This window comes from Bombina bombina, chromosome 1 (genome assembly GCF_027579735.1).
Source record: "Bombina bombina isolate aBomBom1 chromosome 1, aBomBom1.pri, whole genome shotgun sequence".
NCBI lineage: Eukaryota > Metazoa > Chordata > Amphibia > Anura > Bombinatoridae > Bombina > Bombina bombina.
The window spans coordinates 1,504,356,079-1,504,372,180 of NC_069499.1; the positions used below are offsets into that span (position 1 = coordinate 1,504,356,079).

Here is a 16,102-nt window from a genome sequence, read left to right on the forward strand (position 1 = left end):
AAAAAAAATTACAAGAATTTTAAACTAATTACACCTAATCTAAGCCCCCTAATAAAATAACAAAGCCCCCCAAAATAAAAAAATGCCCTACCCTATACTAAATTACAAAAGTAATCAGCTCTATTACCTTACCAGCCCTGAACAGGGCCTTTTGCGGGGGCATGCCCCATAGAAAACAGCTCTTTTGCCTGTAAAAAAAAACACAATACCCCCCCCCCCACATTACAACCCACCACCCACATACCCCTACTCTAACCCAAACCCCCCTTAAATAAACCTAACACTACCCCCCTGAAGATCTCTCTACCGTGTCTTCACCCAGCGGGCCGAAGTCTTCATCCGATCGGGCAGAAGAGGACATCCAGACCGGCAGAAGTCTTCATCCAAGCGGGGCAAGAAGAGGTCTTCCATCCATCAGAAGTCTTGATCCAGGCGGCATCTTCTCTGTTCATCCATCCGGAGCGGAGCGGCAGCATCCTGAAGACATCCCACGCAGAGCATCCTCTTCTTTCTTGATCCGACGACTAGGTGACTGTACCTTTAAGTGACGTCATCCAAGATGGCGTCCCTTGAATTCCGATTGGCTGATAGGATTCTATCAGCCAATCGGAATTAAGGTAGGAAAAATCTGATTGGCTGATTCAATCAGCCAATCAGATTCAAGTTCAATCCGATTGGCTGATCCAATCAGCCAATCAGATTGAGCTCGCATTCTATTGGCTGATCGGAACAGCCAATAGAATGCGAGGTCAATCTGATTGGCTGATTCCATCAGCCAATCGGATTGAACTTGAATCTGATTGGCTGATTGAATCAGCCAATCAGATTTTTCCTACCTTAATTCCGATTGGCTGATAGAATCCTATCAGCCAATCGGAATTCAAGGGACGCCATCTTGGATGACGTCACTTAAAGGTACAGTCACCTAGTCGTCGGATCAAGAAAGAAGAGGATGCTCTGCGTGGGATGTCTTCAGGATGCTGCCGCTCCGCTCCGGATGGATGAACAGAGAAGATGCCGCCTGGATCAAGACTTCTGATGGATGGAAGACCTCTTCTTGCCCCGCTTGGATGAAGACTTCTGCCGGTCTGGATGTCCTCTTCTGCCCGATCGGATGAAGACTTCGGCCCGCTGGGTGAAGACACGGTAGAGAGATCTTCAGGGGGGTAGTGTTAGGTTTATTTAAGGGGGGTTTGGGTTAGAGTAGGGGTATGTGGGTGGTGGGTTGTAATGTGGGGGGGGGTATTGTGTTTTTTTTTACAGGCAAAAGAGCTGTTTTCTATGGGGCATGCCCCCGCAAAAGGCCCTGTTCAGGGCTGGTAAGGTAATAGAGCTGATTACTTTTGTAATTTAGTATAGGGTAGGGCATTTTTTTTATTTTGGGGGGCTTTGTTATTTTATTAGGGGGCTTAGATTAGGTGTAATTAGTTTAAAATTCTTGTAATTTTTTTTATTTTTTGTAATTTAGTGTTTGTTTTTTTTGTACTTTAGTTTAGTTTATTTCATTGTATTTAATTGTAGGTACTTGTAGTTAATTTATTTAATGATAGTGTAGTGTTAGGTTTAATAGTAACTTAGGTTAGGATTTATTTTACAGGTAATTTTGTAATTATTTTAACTAGGTAGCTATTAATTAGTCAATAACTATTTAATAGCTATTGTACCTAGTTAAAATAAATACAAAGTTGCCTGTAAAATAAATATAAATGCTAAAATAGCTACAATGTAACTATTAGTTATATTGTAGCTATATTAGGGTTTATTTTACAGGTAAGTATTTAGTTTTATATAGGATTCATTTATTTAGTTAATTTAATGACAGTGTAGTGTTAGGTGTAATTGTAACTTAGGTTAGGGTTTATTTTACAGGTAAATTTGTATTTATTTTAGCTAGGTAGTTATTAACTATTTAATAGCTATTGTACCTAGTTAAAATAAATACAAAGTTGCCTGTAAAATAAATATAAATCCTAAAATAGCTACAATGTAACTATTAGTTATATTGTAGCTATATTAATAGCTAGTAGGGGGCTTAGATTAGGTGTAATTAGTTTAAAATTATTGTAATATTTTATTATTTTTGCTAATTTAGTGTTTGTTTGTTTTTTTGTACTTTTCTGATGGATGGAAGACCTCTTCTTGCCCCGCTTGGATGAAGACTTCTGCCAGTCTGGATGTCCTCTTCTGCCCCATCGGATGAAGACTTCGGCCCGGCTGGGTGAACACGACTCAAGGTAGGGAGATCTTCAGGGGGGTAGTGTTAGGTTTATTTAAGGGGGGGTTTGGGTTAGAGTAGGGGTATGTGGGTGGTGGGTTGTAATGTGGGGGGAGGGATTGTGTTTTTTTTTTACAGGCAAAAGAGCTGTTTTCTTTGGGGCATGCCCCGCAAAGGGCCCTGTTCAGGGCTGGTAAGGTAATAGAGCTGTTAACTTTTGTAATTTAGTATAGGTTAGGGCATTTTTTTTATTTTGGGGGGCTTTGTTATTTTATTAGGGGGCTTAGATTAGGTGTAATCAGTTTAAAATTCTTGTAATATTTTTTTATTTTTTGTAATTTAGTGGGGGGGGGGTTGTACTTTAGTTTAGTTTTTTTAATTGCATTTAATTATAGGTACTTGTAGTTAATTTATTTAATGATAGTGTAGTGTTAGGTTTAATTGTAACTTAGGTTAGGATTTATTTTACAGGTAATTTTGTAATTATTTTAACTAGGTAGCTATTAAATAGTCAATATCTATTTAATAGCTATTGAACCTAGTTAAAATGAATACAAAGTTGCCTGTACAATAAATATAAATGCTAAAATAGCTACAATGTAACTATTAGTTATATTGCAGCTATATTAGGGTTTATTTTACAGGTAAGTCTTTAGTTTTATATAGGATTCATTTATTTAGTTAATTTAATGATAGTGTAGTGTTAGGTGTAATTGTAACTTAGGTTATGATTTATTTTACAGGTAAATTTGTATTTATTTTAGCTAGGTAGTTATTAAATAGTTATTAACTATTTAATAACTATTGTACCTAGTTAAAATAAATACAAAGTTGCCTGTAAAATACATATAAATCCTAAAATAGCTACAATGTAACTATTAGTTATATTGAAGCTATATTAATAGCTAGTAGGGGGCTTAGATTAGGTGTAATTAGTTTAAAATTATTGTAATATTTTATTATTTTTGGTAATTTAGTGTTTGTTTGTATTTTGGTACTTGTATGATGGATGGAAGACCTCTTCTTGCCCCGCTTGGATGAAGACTTCTGCCGGTCTGGATGTCCTCTTCTGCCCCATCGGATGAAGACTTCGGCCCGGCTGGGTGAACACGACTCAAGGTAGGGAGATCTTCAGGGGGGTAGTGTTAGGTTTATTTAAGGGGGGTTTGGGTTAGAGTAGGGGTATGTGGGTGGTGGGTTGTAATGTGGGGGGGGATTGTGTTTTTTTTTTACAGGCAAAAGAGCTGTTTTCTTTGGGGCATGCCCCGCAAAGGGCCCTGTTCAGGGCTGGTAAGGTAATAGAGCTGTTAACTTTTGTAATTTAGTATAGGGTAGGGCATTTTTTTTTATTTTGGGGGGCTTTGTTATTTTATTAGGGGGCTTAGATTAGGTGTAATTAGTTTAAAATTCTTGTAATATTTTTTTATTTTTTGTAATTTAGTGGGGGGGTTTTGTACTTTAGTTTATTTAATTGTAGATAATTGTAGGTACTTGTAGTTAATTTATTTAATGACAGTGTAGTGTTAGGTTTAATTGTAACTTAGGTTAGGATTTATTTTACAGGTAATTTTGTAATTATTTTAACTAGGTAGCTATTAATTAGTCAATAACTATGTAATAGCTATTGTACCTAGTTAAAATAAATACAAAGTTGTCTGTAAAATAAATATAAATGCTAAAATAGCTACAATGTAACTATTAGTTATATTGCAGCTATATTAGGGTTTATTTTACAGGTAAGTATTTTGTTTTAAATATGATTCATTTATTTAGTTAATTTAATGATAGTGTAGTGTTAGGTGTTAGTGTAACTTAGGTTAGGATTTATTTTACAGGTAAATTTGTATTTATTTTAGCTAGGTAGTTATTAAATAGTTATTAACTATTTAATAACTATTGTACCTAGTTAAAATAAATACAAAGTTGCCTGTAAAATAAAAATAAATCCTAAAATAGCTACAAAGTAACTATTAGTTATATTGCAGCTATCTTAGGGTTTATTTTACAGGTAAGTCTTTAGTTTTAAATAGGATTCATTTATTTAACTATAGTAAACTTATTTCGTTTTATTTAAATTATATTTAAGTTAGGGGGTGTTAGGGTTAGGGTTAGACTTAGGTTTAGGGGTTAATAACCTTATTATAGTAGCGGCGACGATGGGGGCGGGAGATTAGGGGTTAATAATTGTAGGTAGGTGGCGGCGATGTTAGGGAGGGCAGATTAGGGGTTAATAAAATGTATTATAGTGTTTGCGAGGCGGGAGTGCGGCGGTTTAGGGGTTAATACATTTATTATAGTGGCGGCGATTTGCGGTCGGCAGATTAGGGGTTAATACTTGTAGTTAGATTGCGGCGACGTTGGGGGGAGGCAGATTAGGGGTTAATAACTATAATGTAGGGGTCAGCGGTGTTAGGGACAGCAGATTAGGGGTTAATAGCTATAATGTAGGTGGCGGCGATATCGGGTCGGCAGATTAGGGGTTAATACTTGTAGTTAGATTGCGGCGACGTTGGGGGAGGCAGATTAGGGGTTAATAACTATAATGTAGGGGTCGGCGGTGTTAGGGACAGCAGATTAGGGGTTAATAGCTATAATGTAGGCGGCGGCGATATCGGGTCGGCAGATTAGGGGTTAATACTTATAGTTAGATTGCGGCGACGTTGGGGGAGGCAGATTAGGGGTTAATAACTATAATGTAGGGGTCGGCGGTGGTAGGGACACCAGATTAGGGGTTAATAGCTATAATGTAGGCGGCGGCGATATCGGGTCGGCAGATTAGGGGTTAATACTTGTAGTTAGATTGCGGCGACGTTGGGGGAGGCAGATTAGGGGTTAATAACTATAATGTAGGGGTCGGCGGTGTTAGGGACAGCAGATTAGGGGTTAATAGCTATAATGTAGGTGGCGGCGATATTCGGTCGGCAAATTAGGGGTTAATAAAATAATGCAGGTGTCAGCGATAGCGGGGGCGGCAGATTAGGGGTTAATAAGTGTTAGATTAGGGGTGTTTAGAGACTCGGGGTACATGTTAGGGTGTTAGGTGCAGACTTAGTGTTTCCCCATAGGAAACAATGGGGCTGCGGTGTTAGTTTTTTTTCAGCCGAAACTCCCATTGTTTCCTATGGGGAAATGCCGAATCTTAACGAGCTAATTCGGATTTATTCGGAGATACGGCAGCTATTTCGGATTCATTCGGTAGATTCGGAAGTATTTTAATTCGGAAATCCGAATCGATCCGAATCTCCGAATTTACCGAATTTACCGAATTTCCGAATTAATCCGAAACGAACCGCACATGTCTAGTAGAAATCGACTTTTAGCTGCCTCTCAAAACAAATTTTATCCACTGAGTTCAAGTAGTTCTTCAGCCAATGTATAACTATGGCAGGGTCTACTGTGGCAAATGTTGAAACAGAAAAACATAATATGGGGGGGGGGAGTAAAAGTCTGACATCAAACTGTCTTTAAAGAAATAAATGTTTAGTTTAAGTAAACTGACATATTCAATTTAATTTAAAAAAAACTAAATTAATTGATTAGAGCTTAAATTCTCTTTCAACAAAATGGGTAGAAACATCAAAGAAATTAATTACAAGTGATCAATATTTAAATAATATTAAAAATGTCAAAATCAACAAATGTTTAATTAATTTTGCACCTCTCTCCTTTCTATGGGTTACTTCTTAGGTATAATTTTGTGTGATGAATAAAGTAACACTTTCTTTTCATCTGTTTAATAGATCTTTGCAGCTCTGTTATTCTTTTGATGTTAGCCAGAACATTAGTTCACAATAGGGAAGCGGAGAGTCAGTGTATTTACGGTTTAAATTTTTTTTCTTTAGTCCAACAAAATAAACTCTGTTACATTATTTAGAAAAGTATTGGCAGGTTTCCTGAGACATAATCAGCACGCCCTATAACCCTTTCTCTTTTTCTCTTTTAGATTATAGCTGTTCATATTTCAAACATTTTACTTCAGGGGAAAATGCCGAAATCTTTGAGGTTACAACACAAAAAGGTTTGTTTTTCTTGTTTTTCTAACAATAAGAAGAGTTACGGAAAAGTTTTTGTTTTTTTTAACTAAATATCACTTAACACAATTTTAGTAGGTTAACTAATTTCATTTTTTTTTATTTGTTAACATTATAGAAACTGCTTAGCTGCAATTTCAGCAGTGAGTGCACCATTTTGCATTTTTTATGATTGTTACTCAAGGAGAGGACGTGAAATGAGCTCATTTGTATTGCCCATGGGAATTGCTGGGATTGTAGAACAAGATTGCCCACTTTAAAAAGACATGAAACCCATTTTTTCTTTTTCTTTCATGATTCAGATAGAGCATACTATTTTAAACAATTTTCCAATTTATTACTATTATCTACTTTGTTTCGTTCTCTTTGAATCCTTTGTTGAAAATTATACCTAGGTAGGCTCAGAAGCCTCTTGTCATTGGCTTTCAGCTAGCTCCAATTAGTGCACTGCTGCTACTTCAACAAAGAATACCAAGAGAATGAAGCAAATTAGATAATAAAAGTACATTTGAAAGTTGTTTAAAATTGTATGTTCTATCTGAACCATGAAAAAAAATGGCTAGGTTTTATGTCCCTTTAAAGGGATAAGAGAGTGATTTGTTAAAAGGATATTGGAATCAAAATATAACTCAGGAAAGTACAGGTCCTTAGCTCTCTATGGCAGCAGATCTTGCAACAATGTTTGTATCAATATTAGACATTGTTGCAAATACTGCTGCCATAGAGATTTAAAGACACGTGCACACTCCTATGAGTTTGCCTAGGTTTACTCTTCAACAAATAATATCAAAGCTAATTTGATAACAAAAGTAAATTAGAAAGTTTAAAATTGTATGCTCGCTACATGAAAGTTTAATTTTGACATGTGTCCCTTTTCATTTAAAGGGACATTCTATTTTTTTAGAGCATTTTATGTTATTCAAAACAATTATTGTGCGTTTAATCTCTTTAAAAAGCTTCACTCCTGGAACATGCCATTCAGTTACAAATGAGAAAAAGGCCAATGGTTATGGATCTTTGCTCCTTATGTGGAGTGACTCAGGAACACAATTTTAACTATATATTTAAAGGGACATTAGATAAAACTGTATATTTAAAGCAAAGATTATATAAATAAAATAATAATACAATTATATTAGTTATTTAAATATTAAACAAAAAATAAGTGTAAAGTTTTAATACCTATAAAGCAATAAGTGTTGTTCTGTTGTAACCTAGTTTTCCCTTATTAGGAAGACTTAAAAATGGGGCACTAGAGGGTGCATAGCAGTGTTACATTTGGAGTCGGCAATCTTCAGAATTACATTACAGAAAAGACATTTAGGAGCTCACCCCTCTAAAGATAAATACAGCCTCTGAATTGCTGTTTTACCTACAGGCTGATAAAAAAAAAAAGATATTGCAGAAATATGGTAAATTTCAAAAAGGACATTAAACGTCTCTTAATTTTGGGTAAAATTCTGCATGTCTCAAGCTCCCTAGAGAGGTGAAAAGCAAACATTTTAACCTGCAAATGCTGAAAATTAGATATCTGGTATCTAGGGTTGCCGGCTGTGCTTCACCAAACTACTGGACAGTATAGGTGACTGAACACAGGCAGTAGGTTTGGGCCCCATAATGCCCCCCACAAAGCTTTACTTTAGACCAGACCCTTGATCCATCAGCTAAAATTTTCAGAATTGAACTTGGCTCCCCTTAGCTACCAGTGACATACAGATTAATATTATTATCCTTTTGGCTGCCAAAAACAGAAGTACACAGTAGTGATTTTATACCCTTGACTGCCAGGAACACACATATATAACACATAAGGCAACAATTTCTCATATGTATTTGCTCCACAGAACCTTTATTTTTTTAAAGCCCATGAGGATGAAACAGCTCTAGTGGAATGAGCCGTAATTCTCTCAGGAGGCTGCTGTCCAGCTGTCTCATAAGCTAAACGGATAACACTTCTCAACCAGAGAGAAAGCGTGGTAGACATGGTCTTCTGACCCCTACGCTTACCAGATAAAACAACAAACAGGGCAGAAGTCTGCCGAAAATCTTTAGTTGCTTCAAGGTAAAATTTAAGAGCATGCACAACATCCAAGTTGGGAAAGAATGGTTAGGACAAAAAGAAGGAACATCAATTTCCTGATTAATATTGCAATCCGACACTACCTTAGGGAGAAACCCCAGCTTAGTATGAAGGACCGCCTTATCAGCATGAAAAATAAGGTAAGGGGAATCACACTACAGAGCCGAAAGTTTGGAAACTCTGCGAGCAGAAGAAATAGCAAGAAGAAACTAAACCTTCCAAGATAGTAATTTAATATTAACAGAATGCATCGGCTCAAATGGAGCCTGCTGCAGAACACTAAGAACAAGGTTAAGACTCCAAGGAGGAGCAACAGATTTAAACATAGGCCTGATTCGGACCAAGGCCTGAACAAAAGACTGAACATCTGGCAGGACTGCCAGACGTTTATGCAGAAGAATAGACAGAACAGAAATCTGACGCTTCAAAGTACTAACTGACAAACCCATCTCAAGGCCCTCCTGAAGCCAAAATTCGAGGAACCCTTACTTTGTTCCAAGAAAAACCTTTTGAATCACACCAATGAAGGTATTTACACCATACCCTATGGTAAATTCTGTGAGTAACCGGTTTACGAACCTGAAGCATAGTATCTATGACTTTCTCAGAGAAGCCACGTCTAGCCAAACTTAGCTTTCAATCTCTAAGCAGTCAGCTTCAGAGAAACCAGATTTGGATGAAGAAAAGGACCCTGAAGTAGAAGGTCCTTCATGAAAGGTAACCTCCACAGCGGAAGAGATGACATCATCACCAGATCCGGGAACCAGATCCTGCGAGGCCATGCAGGAGCTATTAGAATCACAGAAGCTCTCTCCTGTTTGATGCGAGCAATTACTCGTGGAAGCAACACAAATGGAGGAAACAGGTGTGCTAGAGCATCTACCAGAACGGCTTGAGGATCTTTTGACCTTGAACCGTACTTTGGAAGCTTGCCGTTTTGACAAGACGCCATCAGATCCAACTCCAGAACCCCCCATCTGAGAGATATAATTGTGAAAACCTCTGGGTGGAGAGCTCACTTTCCGGGATGAAAAGTCTGCCTGCTTTGAAAATCCCCCTTCCAGTTGTCCACCCCTGGTATGTGGATGACAGAGAGATGACAATCATGAGCCTCCGCCCACTGGAGAATGTGAGTCACCTCCTTCATTGCCAAAGAACTCAGAGTTCCTCCCTGGTGATTGATGTAGGCCACTGAGGTGATGTTATCTGACTGAAATCTGATAAATTGGACCAAAGCTAGTTAAGGCCAAGCTATTAAAGCATAGAAAATTGCTCTCAACTCCAAGATGTTTATTGGAAGAGACGACTCCTCTGGAGTCCACAGACCCTGTGTCTTTAAGAAACCCCAAACTGCTCCCCAGCGTCCGTGGTCACAATCACCCAGGAAGGCCTCAGGAAGCATGTGCCCCGAGACAGATGGTCCTGTGAAACCTACCATGAGAGAGAGACTCTTGTTGGGGAATCCAAATGTATCTTCTGCGAGAGATGTGAGTGGTCCCCATTCCATTGACTGAGCATGCATAGCTGCAGAGGTCTCAAATGGAACTGAGCAAAAGGAATGATGTCCATGGAAGCAACCATCAGTCCAATCACCTCCATGTACAGATGGACGAATAAGCCACAGATGGATGAATAGCAGACTGGAGAGACAGGCAAGAAACGAAGTTTGGATTTTCTGACGTCCGTCAGAAAAATCTTCATGGACAGGGAATCTATGATTGTTCCCAAGAAACAAACCCTTGTACCTGGAACAAGGGAACTCTTTCCAAAATTCACTTTCCATCCGTGATAACGTAGAATAGACAACATCTTGGTATGAGATCTTGCTAATTGAAAAGATGGTGTTTAAACTAGAATGTCATCTAGATAAGGCACCACAACAATACCCTGGTACCTCACCACTGCTAGAAGAGCCCCTAAAACTTTTGTAAAAATTCTGGGAGCTATAGCAAGGCCAAAAGGAAGAGCAACAAACTGGAAATGTTTGTCCTGGAAGGCAAACCTTAGATACTGGTAATAATCCCTGTGAATAGGAACATATACGCGTCCTTCAGATCTATGGTCGTCATGAACTGACCCTTTTGGACCAAAGGAAGAATAGAACGGATGGTCTCCTTCTTGAAAGACGGAACCCTGAGGAATTGATTGAGACACTTTAGGTCCAGAATGGGACAAAAAGTGCCCTCCTTCTTGGGAACTACAAATAGATTTGAATAGAATCCTAGACCCTGTTCCTCTAGAGGAACTGGAACAATCACTCCCAGGGATGACAGTTCCTTTACGCAGTTTAAGAAGGCCTCTCGCTTTATCTGGTTCGCAGATAACCTTGACAGGTGGAACATGCCCCTGGGAGGACAAGATTTGAATCCTATTCTGTAACCGTGGGATACTATATCTATGGCCCAAGGATCTGGAATATCGTGCATCCAAGCCTGACCCCCACTTGATCCACTACAGGATCGGGGGCGGCCCCTTCATGTTGATTTAGAATCAACGGAAGGCTTCTTAGCTTGCTTCCCCCTATTCCAAGGCTGACTGGACCTCCAAGAAGACTTGGATTGATGCGACTTGGAAGAGGAAGAGGACGACTTCTGTCCCTTAAAGTTATGAAAGGAATGAAAATTAGAATTCTGGCGACCCTTAGGTCTATTCTTTTTATCCTGAGGTAGGAAAGAACCCTTTCCACCTGTAATATCAGAAATAATTTCTGCCAGACCTGGTCCAAACAAGGTTTTATCCTTATAAGGCAGAGATAAAAGCTTGGACTTGGATGTAACATCTGCAGACCAAGATTTTAACCAGAGAGCTCTGCGAGCTTAAACAGTAAAACCAGAAATATTAGCACCCAACCTAAGAACTTTCATGTTGGCATCACAAATAAAGGTATTGGCTAGCTTGAGAGTCTTGAGCCTGTCTTGGATCTCCTCTATAGTAGTCTCTTCTAGAATAAGATTAGATAAATCATTGCACCAATATGATGCTGCCCCCGCAACTGTAGAAATACTAGCCACTGTAATCCCTGATGAACCCCCCATCTGAGAGATATAACTTTGAAAACCTCTGGGTGGAGAGCTCACTCTCCGGGATGAAAAGTCTGCCTGCTTTGAAAATCCCCCTTCCAGTTGTCCACCTCTGATATGTGGATGACAGAGAGATGGCAATCATGAGCCTCCGCCCACTGGAGAATGTGAGTCACCTCCTTCATTGCCAAAGAACTCAGAGTTCCTCCCTGGTGATTGATGTAGGCCACTGAGGTGATGTTATCTGACTGAAATCTGATAAATTGGACCAAAGCTAGTTAAGGCCAAGCTATTAAAGCATAGAAAATTGCTCTCAACTCCAAGATGTTTATTGGAAGAGACGACTCCTCTGGAGTCCACAGACCCTGTGTCTTTAAGAAACCCCAAACTGCTCCCCAGCGTCCGTGGTCACAATCACCCAGGAAGGCCTCAGGAAGCATGTGCCCCGAGACAGATGGTCCTGTGAAACCTACCATGAGAGAGAGACTCTTGTTGGGGAATCCAAATGTATCTTCTGCGAGAGATCTGAGTGGTCCCCATTCCATTGACTGAGCATGCATAGCTGCAGAGGTCTCAAATGGAACTGAGCAAAAGGAATGATGTCCATGGAAGCAACCATCAGTCCAATCACCTCCATGTACAGATGGACGAATAAGCCACAGATGGATGAATAGCAGACTGGAGAGACAGGCAAGAAACGAAGTTTGGATTTTCTGACGTCCGTCAGAAAAATCTTCATGGACAGGGAATCTATGATTGTTCCCAAGAAACAAACCCTTGTACCTGGAACAAGGGAACTCTTTCCAAAATTCACTTTCCATCCGTGATAACGTAGAATAGACAACATCTTGGTATGAGATCTTGCTAATTGAAAAGATGGTGTTTAAACTAGAATGTCATCTAGATAAGGCACCACAACAATACCCTGGTACCTCACCACTGCTAGAAGAGCCCCTAAAACTTTTGTAAAAATTCTGGGAGCTATAGCAAGGCCAAAAGGAAGAGCAACAAACTGGAAATGTTTGTCCTGGAAGGCAAACCTTAGATACTGGTAATAATCCCTGTGAATAGGAACATATACGCTTCCTTCAGATCTATGGTCGTCATGAACTGACCCTTTTGGACCAAAGGAAGAATAGAACGGATGGTCTCCTTCTTGAAAGACGGAACCCTGAGGAATTGATTGAGACACTTTAGGTCCAGAATGGGACAAAAAGTGCCCTCCTTCTTGGGAACTACAAATAGATTTGAATAGAATCCTAGACCCTGTTCCTCTAGAGGAACTGGAACAATCACTCCCAGGGATGACAGTTCCTTTACGCAGTTTAAGAAGGCCTCTCGCTTTATCTGGTTCGCAGATAACCTTGACAGGTGGAACATGCCCCTGGGAGGACAAGATTTGAATCCTATTCTGTAACCGTGGGATACTATATCTATGGCCCAAGGATCTGGAATATCGTGCATCCAAGCCTGACCCCCACTTGATCCACTACAGGATCGGGGGCGGCCCCTTCATGTTGATTTAGAATCAACGGAAGGCTTCTTAGCTTGCTTCCCCCTATTCCAAGGCTGACTGGACCTCCAAGAAGACTTGGATTGATGCGACTTGGAAGAGGAAGAGGACGACTTCTGTCCCTTAAAGTTATGAAAGGAATGAAAATTAGAATTCTGGCGACCCTTAGGTCTATTCTTTTTATCCTGAGGTAGGAAAGAACCCTTTCCACCTGTAATATCAGAAATAATTTCTGCCAGACCTGGTCCAAACAAGGTTTTACCCTTATAAGGCAGAGATAAAAGCTTGGACTTGGATGTAACATCTGCAGACCAAGATTTTAACCAGAGAGCTCTGCGAGCTTAAACAGTAAAACCAGAAATATTAGCACCCAACCTAAGAACTTTCATGTTGGCATCACAAATAAAGGTATTGGCTAGCTTGAGAGTCTTGAGCCTGTCTTGGATCTCCTCTATAGTAGTCTCTTCTAGAATAAGATTAGATAAATCATTGCACCAATATGATGCTGCCCCCGCAACTGTAGAAATACTAGCCACTGTAATCCCTGATGAACCCCCCATCTGAGAGATATAACTTTGAAAACCTCTGGGTGGAGAGCTCACTCTCCGGGATGAAAAGTCTGCCTGCTTTGAAAATCCCCCTTCCAGTTGTCCACCTCTGATATGTGGATGACAGAGAGATGGCAATCATGAGCCTCCGCCCACTGGAGAATGTGAGTCACCTCCTTCATTGCCAAAGAACTCAGAGTTCCTCCCTGGTGATTGATGTAGGCCACTGAGGTGATGTTATCTGACTGAAATCTGATAAATTGGACCAAAGCTAGTTAAGGCCAAGCTATTAAAGCATAGAAAATTGCTCTCAACTCCAAGATGTTTATTGGAAGAGACGACTCCTCTGGAGTCCACAGACCCTGTGTCTTTAAGAAACCCCAAACTGCTCCCCAGCGTCCGTGGTCACAATCACCCAGGAAGGCCTCAGGAAGCATGTGCCCCGAGACAGATGGTCCTGTGAAACCTACCATGAGAGAGAGACTCTTGTTGGGGAATCCAAATGTATCTTCTGCGAGAGATCTGAGTGGTCCCCATTCCATTGACTGAGCATGCATAGCTGCAGAGGTCTCAAATGGAACTGAGCAAAAGGAATGATGTCCATGGAAGCAACCATCAGTCCAATCACCTCCATGTACAGATGGACGAATAAGCCACAGATGGATGAATAGCAGACTGGAGAGACAGGCAAGAAACGAAGTTTGGATTTTCTGACGTCCGTCAGAAAAATCTTCATGGACAGGGAATCTATGATTGTTCCCAAGAAACAAACCCTTGTACCTGGAACAAGGGAACTCTTTCCAAAATTCACTTTCCATCCGTGATAACGTAGAATAGACAACATCTTGGTATGAGATCTTGCTAATTGAAAAGATGGTGTTTAAACTAGAATGTCATCTAGATAAGGCACCACAACAATACCCTGGTACCTCACCACTGCTAGAAGAGCCCCTAAAACTTTTGTAAAAATTCTGGGAGCTATAGCAAGGCCAAAAGGAAGAGCAACAAACTGGAAATGTTTGTCCTGGAAGGCAAACCTTAGATACTGGTAATAATCCCTGTGAATAGGAACATATACGCTTCCTTCAGATCTATGGTCGTCATGAACTGACCCTTTTGGACCAAAGGAAGAATAGAACGGATGGTCTCCTTCTTGAAAGACGGAACCCTGAGGAATTGATTGAGACACTTTAGGTCCAGAATGGGACAAAAAGTGCCCTCCTTCTTGGGAACTACAAATAGATTTGAATAGAATCCTAGACCCTGTTCCTCTAGAGGAACTGGAACAATCACTCCCAGGGATGACAGTTCCTTTACGCAGTTTAAGAAGGCCTCTCGCTTTATCTGGTTCGCAGATAACCTTGACAGGTGGAACATGCCCCTGGGAGGACAAGATTTGAATCCTATTCTGTAACCGTGGGATACTATATCTATGGCCCAAGGATCTGGAATATCGTGCATCCAAGCCTGACCCCCACTTGATCCACTACAGGATCGGGGGCGGCCCCTTCATGTTGATTTAGAATCAACGGAAGGCTTCTTAGCTTGCTTCCCCCTATTCCAAGGCTGACTGGACCTCCAAGAAGACTTGGATTGATGCGACTTGGAAGAGGAAGAGGACGACTTCTGTCCCTTAAAGTTATGAAAGGAATGAAAATTAGAATTCTGGCGACCCTTAGGTCTATTCTTTTTATCCTGAGGTAGGAAAGAACCCTTTCCACCTGTAATATCAGAAATAATTTCTGCCAGACCTGGTCCAAACAAGGTTTTACCCTTATAAGGCAGAGATAAAAGCTTGGACTTGGATGTAACATCTGCAGACCAAGATTTTAACCAGAGAGCTCTGCGAGCTTAAACAGTAAAACCAGAAATATTAGCACCCAACCTAAGAACTTTCATGTTGGCATCACAAATAAAGGTATTGGCTAGCTTGAGAGTCTTGAGCCTGTCTTGGATCTCCTCTATAGTAGTCTCTTCTAGAATAAGATTAGATAAATCATTGCACCAATATGATGCTGCCCCCGCAACTGTAGAAATACTAGCCACTGTAATCCCTGATGAACCCCCCATCTGAGAGATATAACTTTGAAAACCTCTGGGTGGAGAGCTCACTCTCCGGGATGAAAAGTCTGCCTGCTTTGAAAATCCCCCTTCCAGTTGTCCACCTCTGATATGTGGATGACAGAGAGATGGCAATCATGAGCCTCCGCCCACTGGAGAATGTGAGTCACCTCCTTCATTGCCAAAGAACTCTGAGTTCCTCCCTGGTGATTGATGTAGGCCACTGAGGTGATGTTATCTGACTGAAATCTGATAAATTGGACCAAAGCTAGTTAAGGCCAAGCTATTAAAGCATAGAAAATTGCTCTCAACTCCAAGATGTTTATTGGAAGAGACGACTCCTCTGGAGTCCACAGACCCTGTGTCTTTAAGAAACCCCAAACTGCTCCCCAGCGTCCATGGTCACAATCACCCAGGAAGGCCTCAGGAAGCATGTGCCCCGAGACAGATGGTCCTGTGAAACCTACCGTGAGAGAGAGACTCTTGTTGGGGAATCCAAATTTATCTTCTGCGAGAGATCTGAGTGGTCCCCATTCCATTGATTGAGCATGCATAGCTGCAGAGGTCTCAAATGGAACTGAGCAAAAGGAATGATGTCCATGGAAGCAACCATCAGTCCAATCACCTCCATGTA

At 40.4% G+C, this 16,102-nt stretch overlaps 1 protein-coding gene across 1 annotated transcript in view; it reads left to right on the plus strand.

Moving 5' to 3' along the window:
• CACNG1 (calcium voltage-gated channel auxiliary subunit gamma 1) overlaps positions 1-16,102 on the plus strand; it is a 132,791-nt gene that overhangs the window by 98,319 nt on the left and 18,370 nt on the right. Inside the window, exon 2 of the mRNA XM_053707883.1 lies at positions 6,159-6,233. Within this exon, the coding sequence (XP_053563858.1) occupies positions 6,159-6,233 (75 nt within the window). The remainder of the gene's footprint in view (positions 1-6,158; positions 6,234-16,102) is intronic.